General features: G+C 67.4%; 1 protein-coding gene across 1 annotated transcript; it reads right to left on the bottom strand.

Annotated features, from left to right (window-relative positions):
• Window positions 1-2739: 2739 nt before the first annotated feature.
• On the bottom strand, window positions 2740-19613 carry TGM1 (transglutaminase 1). Its single transcript, XM_065414545.1, has 14 exons — window positions 19388-19613; window positions 18694-18885; window positions 15192-15443; window positions 10704-10822; window positions 10461-10568; window positions 10109-10283; window positions 9168-9306; window positions 8965-9068; window positions 8540-8628; window positions 7655-7808; window positions 5490-5771; window positions 4338-4498; window positions 3398-3534; window positions 2740-3070 (listed from the first exon to the last, which is right to left on the bottom strand). The coding sequence occupies exons 1-14, from the start codon at window positions 19611-19613 to the stop codon at window positions 2740-2742; spliced, it is 2469 nt and encodes an 822-aa protein (XP_065270617.1).

Raw genomic sequence — 19613 nt, 5'->3', positions numbered from 1 at the left:
CCCAACTTCCTGCACCCCTGGCACAGCCCCCCAGCTCCCTGTGCTCCCCGTCCCCTGGCACAACCCCCCCAACTTCCTGCACCCCGGCACAGCCCCCCAGCTCCCTGTGCCCTCCAACCTCCTGCACTCCAGGACAGCACCCCACTCCAACCCTCTGCGCTCCCCAGCACAGCCCACCAGCCTCACGTGTGCCCCCAACACCCCCCAATTCCCCACCCCCTGTATCCTCCAGAGCCCCTGCACCCCCGTCCCAACCAGCCCCCCTGCAGGCCACGCCCCAGCCCTGCTCACCTCCACGTAGGTCTCCCGTCGCTGCCGGTCACTCAGCAGCCCCAGCACCAGCTCCCGGAAGGTCTCCTGGGCTTCGCCCACCAGGCGCAGGTCCCGGGCGGTCTGGGCGGGGGCAGCAGGACATGAGCGCCTGGGTCCAACCAGCTGCTGAAATGCAGCCACCTCTAGGGCGCAGCGCGGCGCGGGAACCAGCCTCCGCCCATCTCCCTGCAGCACAGCGCCCCCTAGTGCCAGCACTGAGTGTGGGGGGAGAGCGCCCCCTATTGAGCCCGCGCCCCGCCTCGCTCCCTGCAGCACAGCGCCCCCTAGCGCCATGCTGGGGCCAGGTCTGATGGCCAGGGGAGAGCGCCCCTAACTGATCCCCCGCCCCACTCCCTGCAGCGCAGCGCCCCCTAGCGCCATGCTGGGGCCAGGTCTGATGGCCAGGGGAGAGCGCCCCTAACTGATCCCCCGCCCCGCTCCCTGCAGCGCAGCGCAGCGCCCTCGAGTGCCACATGGTGCCCGGGGAGCCCTCCCCCGCCGCAGGGCAGGACTCACGGCCAGCGGGTGGCGCTGGTGCTCGCCCTCGGGGAAGTAGGTGTCCACGGCGTCGTAGATCTTCCCGTCCGGCTGCTCCTCCTGCAGCATCCCCATGATCACCTGCGGGGATCAGAGCATGCTGGGCTAGCGGGCCGGAGCTGGGGGGGGAGGCTGGGTGGCACGGGGGCTGCCCCCCCCTTACCGCAGCCTGCAGGCCCAGGCGCAGCCGGGCGTAGTGGCGGAAGAAGACGACGTCGGGGGCCGCCTGCCCCACGGCCTCCAGCAGCCCCAGCACCCGCGGGAAGTCGCGCACCTGCCGCGCCCGCATCACCTGCCAGGCGGCCGCCGCGGCCAGGCGCAGGGGGGCGCAGGGGTCCTGGCCGGGGGGGGCAGGCATGATGCCCCCCGCCGCCTGCCTGGGGGGAGACAGGTGGGGGGCTTAGTGAGTGGGGGCGCCCAGAGTGTCTCCCCCACCCCACCTCCAGGCCCCCCAGCCCACCCTGTCCTGCCCCGCCCCACCCCTGCTCCCGCCCCCCTTCTAGCCCCGCCCCCTGCCCCATCTCCAGCCCAACTGCCCTGTGCTGTCCCTCCTTTAGCCCCGCCCAACTGCCAACCCCAATGGCCCCGCCCCTCCACCCTGCCCCTGCTCTAGCCCCGCCCCCACATCTAGCCCCGCCCGACCTCTAGCCGCTGGCCCCGCCCCTCCTCTAGCCCCGCCCAACTGCCAACCCCAATGGCCCCTCCCCTGCTCTAGCCCCCTCTGCCCCGCCCCTCCGCCCCTCCGCCCTGCCCCTGCTCTAGCCCCGCTTCCAGCGCTGGCCCCGCCCCTCCTGCCCCCCACTAGCCCCCCTGTACGCTCATGCCCCCCCGACCCTCGTGCCCCACCGCCGCTCACCCGTTTTGTCCTACGTCACTTCCGGCCATGCCTAGCCTCGGCCCGGGCCGTTGGCGGCTCTTCCCGGCGCCCTCCGCCCGCCTTCGGGCCGGTCTCCCCACGTCACTTCCGGGCCGGGCTGCGCGAGACGGGGCTGCAGGCGGCCGAATTAACCTGGCTCCCGCCGCGGCGCCGCAGCCTTGCCCCGCCCCTCATGGGAGGCCCCGCCCCGTCTCCCAGTTAAACCCCGCCCTCCTGCCCTAGGAGACCCCGCCCCCACCAGCTACAGACCCCGGCCGGTCCCCATCACGGCTCCACCCCGTTGTGCTGGCGAGACCCCGCCCCGCCCCCCCGCTGGGGCTCCCCCCTCCCCCCCAGTACCCCCTCGCGCCCCCCCCAGCGGGGTCCCTGCCCCCCACTTCTCTGAACCGCTTCTGAGCCCCTGCTGGATTCTGCCCAAAGCGGGGGGGAATGGGAATAAAAAAGTTGGAAGCAGGATTTTGGGGCAAACCCTTTATTGTAAATAACGATCAGAGCCCGACGCCCCCCCCCCCCCGGGACTCCCGCCCGCTCGGGAGCAGCCCAGGGCCAGCTCCCCAGCTGGGGATCTCCCCCCCCCCATCCCCAAATCAATCCCTGGACTGGATCCACCTCCGCTGTCGTGCCCGAGCCCCCAGGATGGGGGGCAGGGAGCAGCAGGGGGCTTGCTGGGGGAGAGCAGCTAAGGGGGAACCCCGGAGTCCCGGAAGAGCTGTTCCCTCTGTCTGAGGGTTGGGGGGTGGAAAGCAGGGGCGATGGGTCAGCGGCAGGGAGGATGGCAGCTGGGGAGGCTTCAGAGAGGGGCTGGGGGGGTGAATGGATGGACAGAGAGGGGGGCAGGTGTGGGGAGATGGAGGGGGAGGGGGATGAGTGGAGGGAGGGGGAGGGAGGGATGAAGGGGGAGTGTGGATGGATGGAGCTGCATTTCAACACTGCTGGAGGTGGCGGGGGGTGGGCAGACATCCAGCCCCGGCTCCCACCCGCGGCACAGAGCACCCCTTTGCCTCCTGTGGGGCTCAGCCGGCACGGCCTGGCTCTCGGTTCCGGGCGGGGGAGTTCCGGGGGTCTGGCTGGCGTGAGGGGGAGCCCCGCGCTGGGGAGCCCCTGGCCGGGGAGCCCCGTGCTGGGGAGCCTCGTGCTGGGGAGCTGCGAGCGGGGGCCTCCCGGGCTGGGGAGCTGCGAGCAGCGGCCGGCTGGCCCCCCGCGGCCGGGGCCACATCCACGGTCACCACCCCGTGGACTTGGGAGAGCTGCGGGCTGTCCAGGCTGGCCACCAGCTGGCGCCGCCCGGCCCGGAGCGGCACGAAGGTCTGGCGGAAGGAGATCGTCTGGTGCCCGCCTATGGTCCTGTGGGGAGAGGAGAATGGGTCAGGATGCCTGGGTTCCATACCAGTCCTGGGAGTGGAAGGGGGGTCTAGTGGTTAGAGCCTGGGGAAGGGGGCTGGGTGCTAGGAATCCTGGGTTCCATCCCGGGCTCTGGGAGGAGAGTGAGGTCTAGAGGTTAGAACAGGGGGATGATGGAAGCCAGGACTCCTGGGTTCTCTCCCCGGCTCAGGGAGGATAGTGGGGTCTAGTGGTTGGGAGAGGGGGGGGGACTGGGAGCCAGGACTCCTGGGTTCCATCTCTGGCTCTGAGAGAGGAGTGGGAGCAGAGGGGAGTGGGGGGATCACTCACCCTATGTTCGTGGCCTTGGGGCTGGACACCCCCGACCCCTCCATGTGGAAGACAGCACTCTTCAGTGTCTGGGGCAGCGGGTTCTTGAAGACGACTTGCACTTGCGTCTCCTTCCCCACCACAGCTGGGCCCAGCACCTGAGAGAGAGGGAGAGAGATGAGAACCCAGGTTTCCGGGCCAGCTTCGACCTCCCCCACACAGCCCCCCGCCTCCAAGCAATCCCAGGTATCTGAGTCCCCTGCACTTGCAGTGAGAGAATCCAGGCGTCGGGACCCCCCTTTACCGTGAACCTCAGGTTCCCCCCTCCCTGATAGTGCGAGAACCCAGGCATCTGGGCCGCCCCCCACAGTCAGAGAACCCAGGTGTCCAGGCCCCCTTACTGTGAGCATCAGGTCCCCCCTTAGAGAACCAAGGCGTTCAGGCCATCCCCCGCAATCAGAGAACCCAGGCGTCCAGGCCATCCCCTGCAGTCAGAGAACCCAGGCGTCCGGGCCCCCTTACCATGAACATCAGGTCCCTGCAATAGTCAGAGAACCCCGGCATCCCCCCCGCCAATAGTCAGAGAACCCAGGCGTCCAGGCCGCCCCTCACAGTCAGAAAACCCAGGTGTCCAGGCTTCCCCCCGCAGTCAGGGAACCCAGGGATCTGGGCCATCACCCACAGTCAGAGAACCCAGGCGTCCGGGGCCCCTTACTGTGAGCATCAGGTCCCCCCATAGTGAGAGAACCCAGGTGTCCGGGCCGCCCCCCACAGTCAGAGAACACCGGTGTCTGGGCCCCCCGGCAGTCAGAGAACCCAGGCATCCGGGCCGCCCCCCAAAGTCAGGGAACACCGGTGTCTGGGCCCCCAGGCAGTCAGAGAACCCAGGCGTCCGGGCCCCTTACCGTGAGCGTCAGGTTTCCCCCCATGGTGAGAGAACCCAGGCGTCCAGGCCCCTTACCGTGAGCGTCAGGTCCGGCGTGCGCAGGCGGAAGCTGTGCTGCTTGGCGAGTACCTGCCCGGTCTGAGCCACCTTCCCCGAGACGCTGAGCATGAGGGCAGCCTGGTCAACGAGGTGGGGCTGGTACTCGGCGTAGGACACCACCATGCGGACGGACTGGGCTGCAGGGGGCAAGGAGGGGGTCAGAGAGCCCGGCGGGGGCGGGGGGCAGCTGCCCGAGGGCTGGGGCACCCAGGGTCACGGAGGGGCCGGGGCTGGGGGCATAGTTTGGGGTTCTGGGGGGCTGGGCATCGGGGAGTTCAGAAGCTGGCGGTTCAGGGTGACTTGGGGGGGTGGCTGTGCAGGAGATGAGATCGAGGCTCACAGGGGTGTGGACTGAGGCTTAGGGGACAGGGTGGATTTGTGGGTTAGCGATGGGGAGATAAGGGTTTGGAAACTGGGGAGCTCAGGAGATTGGGGTTCAGGGAGATTTAGGGGTGTGGATTAAGGTTCTGGGGGTTTGGGAGCCGGCATCAGGGGGGTGGATTGGGGCCCAGGGGATCAGGGTCGCAGGAGGTTGGGGGATGGGAGGCCAGGCTTCGGAGGTGTTCGGGAGGTCAGTCAGGGGTTTTGTGGGTTCAAGAGCTGGGGGATTTGGGATTGGGGTTCAGGGGGATAGATTGGGGGCTGGGGGGTCAGGGTTCAGAGACCAGGGGGATAAGGCTGCAGGGGGATGTTGTTCAGGGGTGTGGGCTGGGAGTCAGGGCTGCAGGGGGATCGGGGTTAGAGGGGAGGAGCTTGGGGCCGGGGGGTCAGAGCTGCAGGGGGATCGGGGTTGTGAGGGAGGAGCTTGGGGCCGGGGGGCTCAGGGCTGCAGGGGGATCAGGGTTATGGGGGAGGAGCTTGGGGCCGGGGGCTCAGGGCTGCAGGGGAATCGGGGTTGTGGGGGAGGAGGTTGGGGCCGGGGGCTCAGGGCTGCAGGGGGATCGGGGTTGGGGGGGAGGAGCTTGGGACTGGGGGGTCAGGGCTGCAGGGGGATCGGGGTTGGGGGGAGGAGCTTGGGGTCGGAGGCTCAGGGCTGCAGGGGTATTGGGGTTCATGGGGGAAGCTTGGGGCCGGGGGCTCAGAGCTGCAGGGGGATCGGGGTTCAGGGGGCTGGGGACCGGGGCTCACCTCCTCCCGGCGGGATCTCCACCTGCCGGCTCTCCTGTTTGAAGGTGCTCCCCGTCACGCCCGTGTAGAACATGGGTGCCAGGTGCAGAGTGAGGGCCACGCTGCGGCTGCTGCTGCCCCGGTTGCTCAGGGCCACCTGGACGGTCACATCCTGGCCCATGACGGCCTCCGAGGTCTCCACGCTCAGCGACACGTCCTCGCCCCACTCCTTGTTCTTGTAGATGTGTGCCTTGGTGCCGTGCCGTGCTGCCGTCTCCACCGCCTTCCGCTCCGCTTCTGAGCCTGGCGGGGGACGAGGGGTCAGCGAGGGCGGGAGGGGATCCCAGCCGGGCCTCCCCCACTGGGACCAGGGTCCTTGTGCAAGGGTGGGCACTTGTGCGCAAACAGCAGTGCCTGAGCATGCACGTGTGTGCAAACACCAGGGTGTACAAGAAGGTGAGCGTGCAAACAGAAATGGGTGTGTGTGCAAACAGGAATGGGTGAGTGTAAGTGTGTAAATCAGAAACAAAAGCCTGCAGATGTGGGCTTGCAAGAGTGAGCGTGCAAATGCAGAAACATGAGAATGTGAACAGGATTGTGTGTGTGCAAACATGGCAAAGTGAGTGTGCCGGCGTGGGCGTGCGACCGTGTGGAAATGCAGAAAAAGGACTTTCCAAAATGTATCAGTGTGCAAGAATGAGAGCATTCAAGTGCAGAAAACGGAGTGTGCAAACAGCTGTGTATGCGCACACGAGTGTGCAAAAGTGACAATGCATGCACACGAATGTATGAGTGCAAACAAAAGTGAGTGTGCAAACACAAATGTGTGAGTGCACAAGAGGGAGTGGGCAGGCAAAAAAGTGTGCGTGGAAATGTGTGTACACATGTGGAAAAGCGAGTGTGCAAACACGATTGTGTGTGCCAGCGTGCGTGTGCACAGCTAGCCGGTGTCAGGGTAGTGTCACCCCGGGATATGAACACTCGGCTGGTACAGGCGCTCGCTGTTTTCCCATGAATTCTGCTCCCGCCCGCTGGGTCGTGACCCACAGGCCCGACACCAGCCCAGCCCAGTGTTTGGCACAAGCAGCGAGGAAAGGTGTCCAAAGGCAGCCACACGCATTCCAGGCTCAGCGTGCACCGAGGAGGGGCGGCCCGGCCCAGCCCCTGGAATCCATTCTCCAAACCAGAGCTAAGCCAAGACCCACAACAAACCCGCAGGGAACCGGCACAACAGGGTGGGTTGGGTCGTAGGGATGTGTCAAGAGTTTGGTAGTGTGTCAAATCCTCCTGCCCCGCTGGGAGCCCAACCTCCGTGTTAGGGGAGTGTCACAGCTCCCCGGATTGAACCGCTCCCTCCTGCTGCTGCCCAGCAACAAATCAGACGGCTGTTGGCAGGGGCCTGCGATTGAGTGCTCACCAGCACACAGGGAGACGTGAGCATGCAAACATGGATGGGCGAGGGCACAGGAACGAGTGTGCAAACCAAAACAGTGTGCAAGCATGCCAATGTAGTGCAGAAGACATGCACACGTGAGCAAACACTGACACGTGAGTGTGCAAACAGGATGGCGAGAGAGAAGGGCAAGAGTGCTAGTTAGTGTGCACAAGTGCAAGAATTCATGTGCTCAGTGAGTGGGTATGTATGTAAGAGAGGCCACAGGTGCATGAGAGACCTGCAGGAGTGGGTGCTGCACTTGCACAAGGCTGTGCACTAGTGAGTGTGCTTTCCAAATCAAGGGTGCAAATGGGAATGGAGGAGAGCGCAGGCGAGAGCCTGAGAACTGAGTGTGCAAAGGCACACGAGCATGCATGGCGACAGGTGCTTCCCAGAGTCCAAGTGCAACAGAGAGCAAGTGCGTGACTAAGGGTGCAAGAGTGAGCATGCACATGCAGAAGAGGATGTGCGAAGTGTGCAAGAATGAGTGTGCAAATGCAGAATAGGGCATGTGAAGTGTGCAACAGTGAGTATGCACGTGCAGAAGAGGGCACAAGAGTGAGCATGCCCATGCAGAAGAGGACGTGTGACACGTGCCAGAGCCAGTGTACAAATGCAGCCGAGGTGACATGAGCAAGCGTGCACACGCGAGTGCTTAAGGCGGTGCGTTTGTGGGGGGCAGGCCAGGTAGGCAGCGTGGGCGAGGGGCCCGGCCCCCTGGCACTGCCCACCCCTAGTGCCTGGCGCGTACCCTCGGGGTGCTTGTAGATATCGGTGACGTCGTGACGCTCGTGCGAGCCCACGGCCTTGGTGCTGATCAGGTGCCCAATGGCCTTTTCCTCCACGTAGACGATCTTGTAGGTGCCGTCGGCCTGGCGCTGCCAGTACACCTTGTCGCTGTTCACCTGGAGGGGTGGGGATTGGGTCAGCGCCCCACAGAGACCCCGCCCCTTCGCAGCCCCCACAGGGAGACCCCGCCCCTTCACAGCCCCCACGGAGACCCCGCCCCTTCACAGTCCCCCAGGGAGAGACCCCACCTCTACGGAGACCCCACCCCTTCACAGCCCCCCAGGGAGAGACCCCGCCCCCATGGAGACCCCACCCCTTCACAGCCCCCCAGGGAGAGACCCCGCCCCCACGGAGACCCCGCCCCTTCACAGCCCCCACGGAGTGTCCCCGCCCCCACGGAGACCCCACCCCTTCGCAGCCCCCACAGGGAGACCCTGCCCCTTCACAGCCCCCACGGAGACCCCGCCCCTTCACAGTCCCCCAGGGAGAGACCCCACCTCTACGGAGACCCCACCCCTTCACAGCCCCCCAGGGAGAGACCCCACCTCTACGGAGACCCCACCCCTTCACAGCCTCCCAGGGAGAGACCCCGCCCCCACAGAGACCCCGCCCCTTCACAGCCCCCACAGGGAGACCCCGCCCCTTCACAGCCCCCATGGAGTGTCCCCGCCCCCACGGAGACCCCGCCCCTTCACAGCCCCCACGGAGTGTCCCCACCCCCACGGAGACCCCGCCCCTTCACAGCCCCCACGGAGAGATGGAGACCCTGCCCCTTCGCAGCCCTCCCCCAAATATTGATTTTTATCTTCGGGGGAGCAGACTTTTTTGCTCCCCCCCCCCGAAATACCTCAGCAAAGATGAAGGGCGCGTCGTACTTCAGGTACACCAGCCCGTTCTTAATGGCCTGCACCGAGCAGGGTCCGCAGCAGAAGATACCTGGGGGGCGGGGTTAAAGGGGGGGAGGTATGGCCAGGATGGGGGGAAGGGGCGGTGGGGGTGGGAGACACACACACAGTCAGACCCAACAGCCCCCGTGGCCCCAAAGCCACGTTCCCATTGTCCTGGGGAACTCCCCGACACTGGATCCCACCCACCAACAGAGGAGAAGTGCGCGCCGGGGGAGGTGCATTGTGGGAGGGGGCTTCTCACGCTACAGCGGGAGGGACCCCTCTAACCCAGACCCCCCATCTCATCCCCTGGCTCCGCCTTCGAACCTATCCCCCAGCCTCCCCCTCCTCTCCCCTCCCCCTTCTTCCTTTGCCCCCCACTCACCACTGCTGGTCTCTTGGGGGGTGGCATCGACCACTTGCCACCCGTCGTACCCCGAGGGCAGGTCGGGCCGGGTCATCCAGCAGTCGTTCCACACGTGGAAATTCCTGGGGGGCAGAGGGGGGGGGGGTCACCAGTTGCCTCAGAGCCCCTGCTGGAGTAGCCGGGAGCTGCCCCCCAGCGCCCCCCGGTGGCCACCCCCTCACCAGACGGAGTCGGCGTTGAGCCGTTCCAGCGGTTTCATGTTCTCATCGAAGTAGATGTCCATGGTGAGGCTGACGTCCGTGTCGTGGGCCGAGTTGTAGTTGGTGACTGTGCGTGTGGCGATCCCGAAGCACCGCAGGACTGGGAAGGGGGGCAGAATGGGGGGTGTGTCAGGAGCTGCTGGGTGGACATGGCCCCCCCAACCCCTGCAGGATCCTCCCAGCGCGATCCCTGTCTGGCCTCTTCGTTCCCTCCCTCCATCGCTTCATTCCCGCCATTCCTCCCTCCCCTCCTTCATCCTCCGTCGGTCTCGCTCTCTCTTCCCTTCCCTTCCCTCTGTTGTTTCATTCCTTCTCTCCTTCTGCCCCCCCGCCTCCCTCCTTTCTTTCTATTCCTCCATTCCCTCCTTCCTGCGAGCCCCGCTTTCGTCCCCTCTCCTTGCTTTTCATTCCCTCTAGTCTTCCTCTCCCTGCATCCCTCCACTGCTTCTCTCTCCGTTCTTTCCTTCCCGCTTCCCCTCCCTTTGTTCATTCTCTCGGCCCTCTAGTGACCAGTCAGACCAGAACCTCCCCCAGCGGTGTCCCCAAGTGGCCAGTAGGGGGCAGTGCATCCCCAGCAGTGCCCCCTGGTGGCCAGCCAGGCCTGGCCGTCCCCCCACAGCAGTGCCCCCAATGGCCAGTCGGGGACAGCGTGTCCCCGCCCAGCAGTGCCCCCCAGTGGCTAGTTGGAGCACATCCCCGCCAGTGATGTCCCCCGACAGCCGGCCAGGGGTGGCATGTCCCCCCCCAGTGGCTGGCTGGGTCTGGCACGCCCCCCCCCAGCAGTGCCCCCCAGTGGCCAGTTGGCAGCGCGTCCCCCCAGCAATGCCCCCTGGCAGCCAGCCGGGCCTGGCATTCCCCCCCAGTGGTGTCCCCCAGTGACCAGTGGGGGGCGCCCCAGTTACCGGTGGTGACGACGCCGGCAAAGACCCAGCACTGGCCGTAGAGGACGGGGTAGCCGGTGCGGTGGTACTGCCGGAGGATGTCCACGCTGCCCACCCAGGCCGAGGGGTTGGTGCCCCGCGAGTAGTCGCCCGTCCAGTTCCCCACCAGCACCCCGTTGTCGTCCAGGGAGTTCACCTGCCCCACACCGGGGGGGGGGAGAGAGAGAGTGGTGAGGGGGGGTAGAAAGGACGGGGGGACTGCAGGGACAGACGGACGGACAGACAGGTGCCGAGGGTGGAGGGCAGGACGGGATGGGGGATGGGCTGAGGGGGTGGAGGTGCCTCCCCGCCCGCAGGCTCCTCCCCCACTCACCATGGCGGAGACGACGCGGGAGACACTGATGGGGTCCCCGCGCCCCGAGTGGGGCATCCCGCGCCGGTCCAGGATGTACAGGCAGGCGTCCAGCAGCCCCCGGTCAAACTGGGGGGGAAGAGATGGGGGTCAGTGCCGAATGGCCCCCTTCTGCCCTGGGACCCCTCCCCTGGGGTACCCCCTCTCCCATTCCCCTCCTGCCCTGGGACCCCTCCCTCCCCCATCTCTGCCCCCCGGTCCCACCTGCCCGTAGTTCCAGGTGCGCTCCCCGATCTGGCTCTCGGTGCCATAGTAGATGCGCCCGCTCTCGTTGAGCACATATTCCTCCAGCCAGTCGTCCTGGGGCAGGTACACGGCGTCCTCTGGGGGAGGGGGGGAGAGCCCGTCAGACCCGCCCACTGCCCCTCGGCCCCGCCCTCTTCGCCACAGCCCCGCCCTCGGCCCTGCCCCCTGCCTCACAGCCCTGCCCACTATGGCTCAGCCTCGCCCTCAGCCCCGCCCACTGGCCCTCAGCCCCGCCCCTCGGCCCTTCCAACCGCTCCCACCCACTGCCTCACAGCCCTGCCCCTCAGCCCCGCCCACTGCCCCTCGGCCCCGCCCACTGCCTCACAGCCCTGCCTCTCAGCCCCGCCCACTGCCCCTCGGCCCCGCCCTCAGCCCTGCCCACTGGCCCTCAGCCCCGCCCACTGCCTCACAGCCCTGCCCACTACCCCTCAGCCCCGCCCTCAGCCCTGCCCACTGGCCCTCAGCCCCGCCCCTCGGCCCTTCCCACCGCCTCCACCCACTGCCTCACAGCCCTGCCCCTCGGCCCCGCCCACTGCCCCTCGGCCCTGCCCCTCGGCCCCGCCCACTGCCTCACAGCCCTGCCCACTACCCCTCAGCCCCGCCCTCAGCCCTGCCCACTGGCCCTCAGCCCCGCCCCTCGGCCCTTCCAATCGCTCCCACCCACTGCCTCACAGCCCTGCCTCTCAGCCCCGCCCACTGCCCCTCGGCCCTGCCCCGCCCCTCCTTCCCAAATACGCTGCGCCCTGGGGGGGGGAGGGGGAGATCCTGTCAGCCCTGCCCACTGCCTCACAGCCCCGCCCTCTAACCCTCCCACATCAGGTACACTGCATCCTCCCTGCCCCTGCTCCTCCCATGCCAGGTACACCACATCCTCTGGGGAGGAAGGGTCCATCAGCCCGACACCGGCCCCACAGTCCCACCCTTCCCCCATGGCTCCACCCCCAAACCCTCCTGCTCCAGGTATACTGGCTCCCCCATGCGTTGTGAGCTTCCCCCTGGCAGTGCCCCCACGTCCTGTGAGCCTGACCCCCATGGGCTGTGAGCTTCCCTCCAGCAGTGCCCCCACGCCCCACGTCCTGTGAGCCTGACCCCCATGGGCTGTGAGCTTCCCTCCAGCAGTGCCCCCACGCCCCACGTCCTGTGAGCCTGACCCCCATGGGCTGTGAGCTTCCCTCCGGCAGTGCCCCCACGCCCCACGTCCTGTGAGCCTGACCCCCATGGGCTGTGAGCTTCCCTCCAGCAGTGCCCCCACGCCCCACGTCCTGTGAGCCTGACCCCCATGGGCTGTGAGCTTCCCTCCAGCAGTGCCCCCACGCCCCATGTCCTGTGAGCCTGACCCCCATGGGCTGTGAGCTTCCCTCCAGCAGTGCCCCCACGCCCCACGTCCTGTGAGCCTGACCCCCATGGGCTGTGAGCTTCCCTCCAGCAGTGCCCCCACGCCCCACGTCCTGTGAGCCTGACCCCCATGGGCTGTGAGCTTCCCTCCAGCAGTGCCCCCACGCCCCACGTCCTGTGAGCCTGACCCCCATGGGCTGTGAGCTTCCCTCCAGCAGTGCCCCCACGCCCCACGTCCTGTGAGCCTGACCCCCATGGGCTGTGAGCTTCCCTCCAGCAGTGCCCCCACGCCCCACGTCCTGTGAGCCTGACCCCCATGGGCTGTGAGCTTCCCTCCAGCAGTGCCCCCACGCCCCACGTCCTGTGAGCCTGACCCCCATGGGCTGTGAGCTTCCCTCCAGCAGTGCCCCCACGCCCCATGTCCTGTGAGCCTGACCCCCATGGGCTGTGAGCTTCCCTCCAGCAGTGCCCCCACGCCCCACGTCCTGTGAGCCTGACCCCCATGGGCTGTGAGCTTCCCTCCGGCAGTGCCCCCACGCCCCACGTCCTGTGAGCCTGACCCCCATGGGCTGTGAGCTTCCCTCCAGCAGTGCCCCCACGCCCCACGTCCTGTGAGCCTGACCCCCATGGGCTGTGAGCTTCCCCCTGGCAGTGCCCCCACGTCCTGTGAGCCTGACCCCCATGGGCTGTGAGCTTCCCTCCAGCAGTGCCCCCACGCCCCACGTCCTGTGAGCCTGACCCCCATGGGCTGTGAGCTTCCCTCCAGCAGTGCCCCCACGCCCCACGTCCTGTGAGCCTGACCCCCATGGGCTGTGAGCTTCCCTCCAGCAGTGCCCCCACGCCCCACGTCCTGTGAGCCTGACCCCCATGGGCTGTGAGCTTCCCTCCAGCAGTGCCCCCACGCCCCACGTCCTGTGAGCCTGACCCCCATGGGCTGTGAGCTTCCCTCCGGCAGTGCCCCCACGCCCCACGTCCTGTGAGCCTGACCCCCATGGGCTGTGAGCTTCCCTCCGGCAGTGGTCCCACGCCCCACGTCCTGTGAGCCTGACCCCCATGGGCTGTGAGCTTCCCTCCGGCAGTGCCCCCACGCCCCACGTCCTGTGAGCCTGACCCCCATGGGCTGTGAGCTTCCCTCCGGCAGTGCCCCCACGCCCCATGTCCTGTGAGCCTGACCCCCATGGGCTGTGAGCTTCCCTCCAGCAGTGCCCCCACGCCCCACGTCCTGTGAGCCTGACCCCCATGGGCTGTGAGCTTCCCTCCGGCAGTGCCCCCACGCCCCACGTCCTGTGAGCCTGACCCCCATGGGCTGTGAGCTTCCCTCCAGCAGTGCCCCCACGCCCCATGTCCTGTGAGCCTGACCCCCATGGGCTGTGAGCTTCCCTCCAGCAGTGCCCCCACGCCCCACGTCCTGTGAGCCTGACCCCCATGGGCTGTGAGCTTCCCCCTGGCAGTGCCCCCACGTCCTGTGAGCCTGACCCCCATGGGCTGTGAGCTTCCCTCCAGCAGTGCCCCCACGCCCCACGTCCTGTGAGCCTGACCCCCATGGGCTGTGAGCTTCCCTCCAGCAGTGCCCCCACGCCCCACGTCCTGTGAGCCTGACCCCCATGGGCTGTGAGCTTCCCTCCAGCAGTGCCCCCACGCCCCACGTCCTGTGAGCCTGACCCCCATGGGCTGTGAGCTTCCCTCCAGCAGTGCCCCCACGCCCCACGTCCTGTGAGCCTGACCCCCATGGGCTGTGAGCTTCCCTCCAGCAGTGCCCCCACGCCCCACGTCCTGTGAGCCTGACCCCCATGGGCTGTGAGCTTCCCTCCGGCAGTGCCCCCACGCCCCACGTCCTGTGAGCCTGACCCCCATGGGCTGTGAGCTTCCCTCCGGCAGTGGTCCCACGCCCCACGTCCTGTGAGCCTGACCCCCATGGGCTGTGAGCTTCCCTCCGGCAGTGCCCCCACGCCCCACGTCCTGTGAGCCTGACCCCCATGGGCTGTGAGCTTCCCTCCGGCAGTGCCCCCACGCCCCACGTCCTGTGAGCCTGACCCCCATGGGCTGTGAGCTTCCCTCCGGCAGTGCCCCCACGCCCCACGTCCTGTGAGCCTGACCCCCATGGGCTGTGAGCTTCCCTCCGGCAGTGCCCTCACGCCCCACGTCCTGTGAGCCTGACCCCCATGGGCTGTGAGCTTCCCTCCGGCAGTGCCCCCACGCCCCACGTCCTGTGAGCCTGACCCCCATGGGCTGTGAGCTTCCCTACGGCAGTGCCCCCACGCCCCACGTCCTGTGAGCCTGACCCCCATGGGCTGTGAGCTTCCCTCCAGCAGTGCCCCCACGCCCCACGTCCTGTGAGCCTGACCCCCATGGGCTGTGAGCTTCCCTCCAGCAGTGCCCCCACGCCCCACGTCCTGTGAGCCTGACCCCCATGGGCTGTGAGCTTCCCTCCAGCAGTGCCCCCACGCCCCACGTCCTGTGAGCCTGACCCCCATGGGCTGTGAGCTTCCCTCCAGCAGTGCCCCCACGCCCCACGTCCTGTGAGCCTGACCCCCATGGGCTGTGAGCTTCCCTCCAGCAGTGCCCCCACGCCCCACGTCCTGTGAGCCTGACCCCCATGGGCTGTGAGCTTCCCTCCAGCAGTGCCCCCACGCCCCACGTCCTGTGAGCCTGACCCCCATGGGCTGTGAGCTTCCCTCCGGCAGTGCCCCCACGCCCCACGTCCTGTGAGCCTGACCCCCATGGGCTGTGAGCTTCCCTCCGGCAGTGGTCCCACGCCCTGTGAGCCTGACCCCCATGGGCTGTGAGCTTCCCTCCGGCAGTGGTCCCACGTCCTGTGAGCCTGACCCCCATGGGCTGTGAGCTTCCCTCCAGCAGTGCCCCCACGCCCCACGTCCTGTGAGCCTGACCCCCATGGGCTGTGAGCTTCCCTCCAGCAGTGCCCCCACGCCCCACGTCCTGTGAGCCTGACCCCCATGGGCTGTGAGCTTCCCTCCAGCAGTGCCCCCACGCCCCACGTCCTGTGAGCCTGACCCCCATGGGCTGTGAGCTTCCCTCCGGCAGTGGTCCCACGCCCTGTGAGCCTGACCCCCATGGGCTGTGAGCTTCCCCTCAGCAGTGCCCCCCACTCACCGCGGCACCAGGGGTTGAAGAGGATGTAGATCTCGTTGTGGGGGTCGAAGGGCATCTGGTACTCGCCTGCCCGGCTCCGGGTCTTGACGCTGAAGCGGTACTTGCCAATGACGGCGGTGGGGGCGGTGCTGACCCGCAGGGACAGGCTGTCGTCGGTGGAGTCCGTCTCCTCGGCCGCCCAGCCCAGCCCGGGCAGCGGGGCCCCCACCGGGACCAGGATGTGTGTGGCCTTGGACACCTGGGGTGTGGGGCCTGGGGGGGGAGAGACGGGGAGTGAAACCCTCTGCGGGGTACCCCCCCGAGCCCTGTGGTCAGCCCCCCGGCCCAGCCCCCGTCTATTCCCTGACACCCCACTGCCAAAGCCCTCCGTCCAGCTCCCCAGCCCAGCCCCCCTCCAGCTAGCCCCTCGCCCCACCCTGCTGAGCGCCCCTCTATTCCCTGACACCCCACTCCCAAAGCCCTCCGTCCAGCTCTCCGGCCAGCCCCTCGCCTCACCCTGCTGAGCGCCCCTCTATTCCCTGACACCCCACTCCCAAAGCCCTCCGTCCAGCTCTCCGGCCAGCCCCTCGCCTCACCCTGCTGAGCCCACCTCTATTCCTTGACACTCCATCCCCCAAACAGACAGACAGACCCCCACCAACCTTCCCCCCTCTGGCCAGCCACTTCTAGGAGACCTACCACCAATCCCCCCACACTCTGTCCATCTATCCCCACCCCCATTCTCTAGGGATGGACCAGTCATCCCCATGTGCCCCCATCCCTGGGCACAGACACCTAGATATATCTGATCTCACATAGCATAGGACTGGAGGGGCACTGCTGGAGGGAAGCTCACAGGGCCATCACATCCCTGGCCGGGGGCACTGCTGGGGGGAAGCTCGCAGCCTTGGCACATCCCTGGCCGGGGTCACTGCTGGGTGGAAGCTGACAGGCCCGACGTGTCCTGCTGTCCCAACCCTGCGATCTCAGCTCCATCAGCAAGTCCAGGCAGGAGGGGCCCCTCCCAAACCTGTTCGACCCGAGTGTGGGGGAGCTGGGGTGGGGCTCAGTGGGGTGCGGTTGCCCCGCTTCCCTTCCACACCCTGCTGCCTCCCACAGCCTCACTCTCAGCCAGCCTGGGACTGCTGCACTGCGAGCTTCCCCCCAGCAGTGCCCCCAGCTGGGGGAGGGAGGGGGTTTCTAGGGCTGCGAGCTTCCCCCCAGCAGTGCCCTCAGACGGGACAGGGGGAGAATCGGGTGTTGTGAGCTCCCCGCCCAGTGGTGCCACGTGGCCTCAGGGTCTGGCCAAGCAGGGAGGGGTGTGGGAATGTGGCCACCACATCTGGAGAGCTGCCGGAGCAGGCGGGCGGCTAATGAAGGGGTGGGTTTGTGGCCCCAGGGTGTGGGACCTGGGAAGGGGGGTAATTACAGAGCCGGCTGGGCCGGCAGTCAAGGGAACGGGCCGCGCCTCGGAGCCAGCCCCATGGAGAGGCAGAATTCCTCCCCCCCGATCAGCCTTGGCCTCTCATAAGAATGGCCAGACTGGGTCAGAGCAAAGGTCCATCTAGCCCAGTATCCTGTCTCCTGACAGTGGCCAATGCCAGGTGCCCCAGAGGGAATGAACAGAACAGGGAATCATCAAGTGATCCATCCCCTGTCGCCCATTGGCCCCTGGCAAACAGAGGCCAGGGCCACCATCCCTGCCCATCCTGGCTAATAGCCATTGATGGACCTATCCTCCAGGAATTTATCTAGTTCTTTTTTAAACCCTGTTATGAGCTTGGCCTTCACAACATCCTCTGGCAAGGAGTTCCACAGGTTGTCTGTGTGTTGTGTGAAAAAATACTTCCTTTTGTTTGTTTTAAATCTGTTGCCTATTAACTTCATGTGGTGACCCCTAGTTCTTGTGTTATGAGAAGGAGTAAATAACACTTCCTTATTTACTTTCTCCACATCACTCATGATTTTATAGACCTCTAGCATATCCCCCTTAGCCGTCTCTTTTCCAAGCTGAAAAGTCCCAGTCTTGTTACTCTCTCCTCATACGGAAGCCATTCCACACCCCTCATCATTTTGTTGCCCTTTTCAGAACCTTCAATTCCAATAGATCTTTTTTGAGATGGGGCGACCAGAACTGCATGCAGGATTCAGCAGGGGGCGCTGTGGGGAGTGGGGCCGGAGGTCCAGCAGTGGGGGGTCCTGCCCCCCAGCAGGTGATGCCATGGGGCAGTGGGGGGCACTGTGGGGCATTGGGGGGAACCACAGGGAGGCAGGGGGCACTGTGGGGTGGAAGGGGCAGCAGGGGGAGTTGCAGGGCACCGGGGGCTGCTGGGGGGCAGCAGGGGGCACTGGGAGTGCCAGGAAGCAGCAGGGTGGCACTGGGGGACAGCAGGGGGCAGCAGTGGGTGCCATAGGGCAGCAGGGGGCGCCAGGGCGCAGTGGGAGCAGGAAGAGGGCAGCAGGGAAGTAACAGGGGTGGTGGGGGGCAGCAGGGCATAGCAGGTCCCCCAGGGATCAGTTCTCACCGACGAGCAGCTCCAGGCAGACCCGGTGCAGCTTGGGGCAGCAGAGGTCGCTGGGGAGCAGCAGGGGGCAGGGACAGCAGCGGGTGCGGTGGGGGAGCCCAGGGGGGCATGGTGGGGGGCAGGGACAGCAGGGGGCGCTGGGAAGCAGCAGGGGCAGGGACAGCAGCGGGCATGGCAGGGGGCACCGTGGGGGACCCCTGGGGGCACGGCTATCACCGACGAGCAGCCCCAGGCAGACCCGGTGCAGCTCGGGGTCGTGGGGGGAGCAGCGGGGGGTGGGGGCAGCAGGGGGCGCTGGGGAGCAGCGGGGGGCAGGGACAGCAGGGGCCACAGTGGGGGAGCCCCAGGGACTCGGCTCTCACCGACGAGCAGCTCCAGGCAGACGCGGTGCAGCTCGGGGTCGTGGGGGGAGCAGTGGGGGGTGGGGGCAGCAGGGGGCGCTGGGGAGCAGCGGGGGGCAGGGACAGCAGGGGCCGCAGTGGGGGAGCCCCAGGGACTCGGCTCTCACCGACGAGCAGCTCCAGGCAGACACGGTGCAGCTCGGGGTCGTGGGGGTAGCAGTGGGGGGTGGGGGCAGCAGGGGGCGCTGGGGAGCAGCGGGGGGCAGGGACAGCAGGGGCCGCAGTGGGGGAGCCCCAGGGACTCGGCTCTCACCGACGAGCAGCTCCAGGCAGACACGGTGCAGCTCGGGGTCGTGGGGGGAGCAGCGGGGGGTGGGGGCAGCAGGGGGTGCTGGGGAGCAGTGGGGGGCAGAGGCAGTAGGGGGCAGTGCAGGGGGCTGTGGGGGGCTCCGGGGGAGCACTGAGGGGGAGGCCCAGCTCTCACCGATGAGCAGCTCCAGGCAGACGCGGTGCAGCTTGGGGTTGTGGGGGGAGCAGCGGGGGGCGGGTGCAGCAGGGGGTGCTGGGGAGCAGCGGGGGGCAGGGACAGCACGGAGCATGGCGGGGGGCAGGGACAGCACGGGGCATGGCGGGGGACCGCAGGGATCCGGCTCTCACCGACGAGCAGCTCCAGGCAGACCCGGTGCAGCTCGGGGTTGTAGGGCTGCCGCAGCTGCAGGCGGATGTCGAAGGGCTGCCCCCGGCGCACGATCAGCTCGTCGTACTCGAACTCGTCCGTGTGGTGGGCTCGGCGATTCGCCCCCGAGCGCTGCCCCATCAGGTCCACGCCGCTCACCACCAGCATCCCCTCTGCGGGACAGGGCGCCGGTCAGCGGAGTCCCCCCAGACCCAGAAAGGGGAACTCCAGAAGGCGGAGGGGCAGGGGACACCCCAGATCCAGAATGGGGACCACTCGACATGCAGTGGGAACCCCAGTGGCAGTGGGGAGAGGGGCAGGGGCCAGAAGCTGGAGGGGGGGGAAGGTCAGCAGGGGCCCCCTGGAGCAGGAGGGAGGTTCTGGGGAGAAGGGGGACCCTGGGGCTGGGGATCAGAGTGGGGCAGGGTGCTCTGAGGGGGGAGGGGAATAAGGGGACCCCACGCAGAAGCCGGGGTTCCCAGTGGGGAATTGGTGTGCCATGAGGGGACATGGGGGGTCCCCAGGTGGTCTCCAGTGGGGAGTAGCATCTGGTTTCTCCTCCACTCCCTGCTGCCCCCAACACCACCCGGGGGACCCCACAGCGGTGCCTGGATCAAGCCCAGCATGGTTCAGCAGCATGGGGGACCCCTCCTGCCCCCGGGGAAACCCCCTCACCCCGGATGACTGGCTGGGCCGGCCGGGACCCCGGCACCTCCCCTGGTGCCGGCCCCCAGTCCGTGTCGTCCCTGGGCCCCGCGCAGCATTTGCAGCATCTGCAGAATTTGCTGAAGAAGGATCGCTTCCTCCTTTCGGGTGGTGGATCGGGGGGGCCAGGCTGGCGGACCCGGTAGCTGGCACTCGCCCACCTCCCCACATCCATCCGGGTATCGGGCTCCGGCAT

The sequence above is a fragment of the Emys orbicularis genome, chromosome 12 (assembly GCF_028017835.1).
Source record: "Emys orbicularis isolate rEmyOrb1 chromosome 12, rEmyOrb1.hap1, whole genome shotgun sequence".
Classification (NCBI taxonomy): Eukaryota; Metazoa; Chordata; order Testudines; family Emydidae; genus Emys; species Emys orbicularis.
Note: the sequence above shows the minus strand (reverse complement) of the source record. Positions and strands in the feature narration are given on the sequence as shown.

Coding starts and splice junctions, on each gene's coding strand:
- TGM1 (XM_065414545.1), bottom strand. CDS start 19,613: ATGCCGGAGCCCGATACCCGGATGGATGTGGGGAGGTGGGCGAGTGCC. Junction 18,886..19,387: donor GGCCCAGCCAGTCATCCGGG/GTGAGGGGGTTT, acceptor CCTGTCCCGCAG/AGGGGATGCTGGTGGTGAGC. Junction 10,823..15,191: donor CTTCAACCCCTGGTGCCGCG/GTGAGTGGGGGG, acceptor CCCCTCCCCCAG/AGGACGCCGTGTACCTGCCC.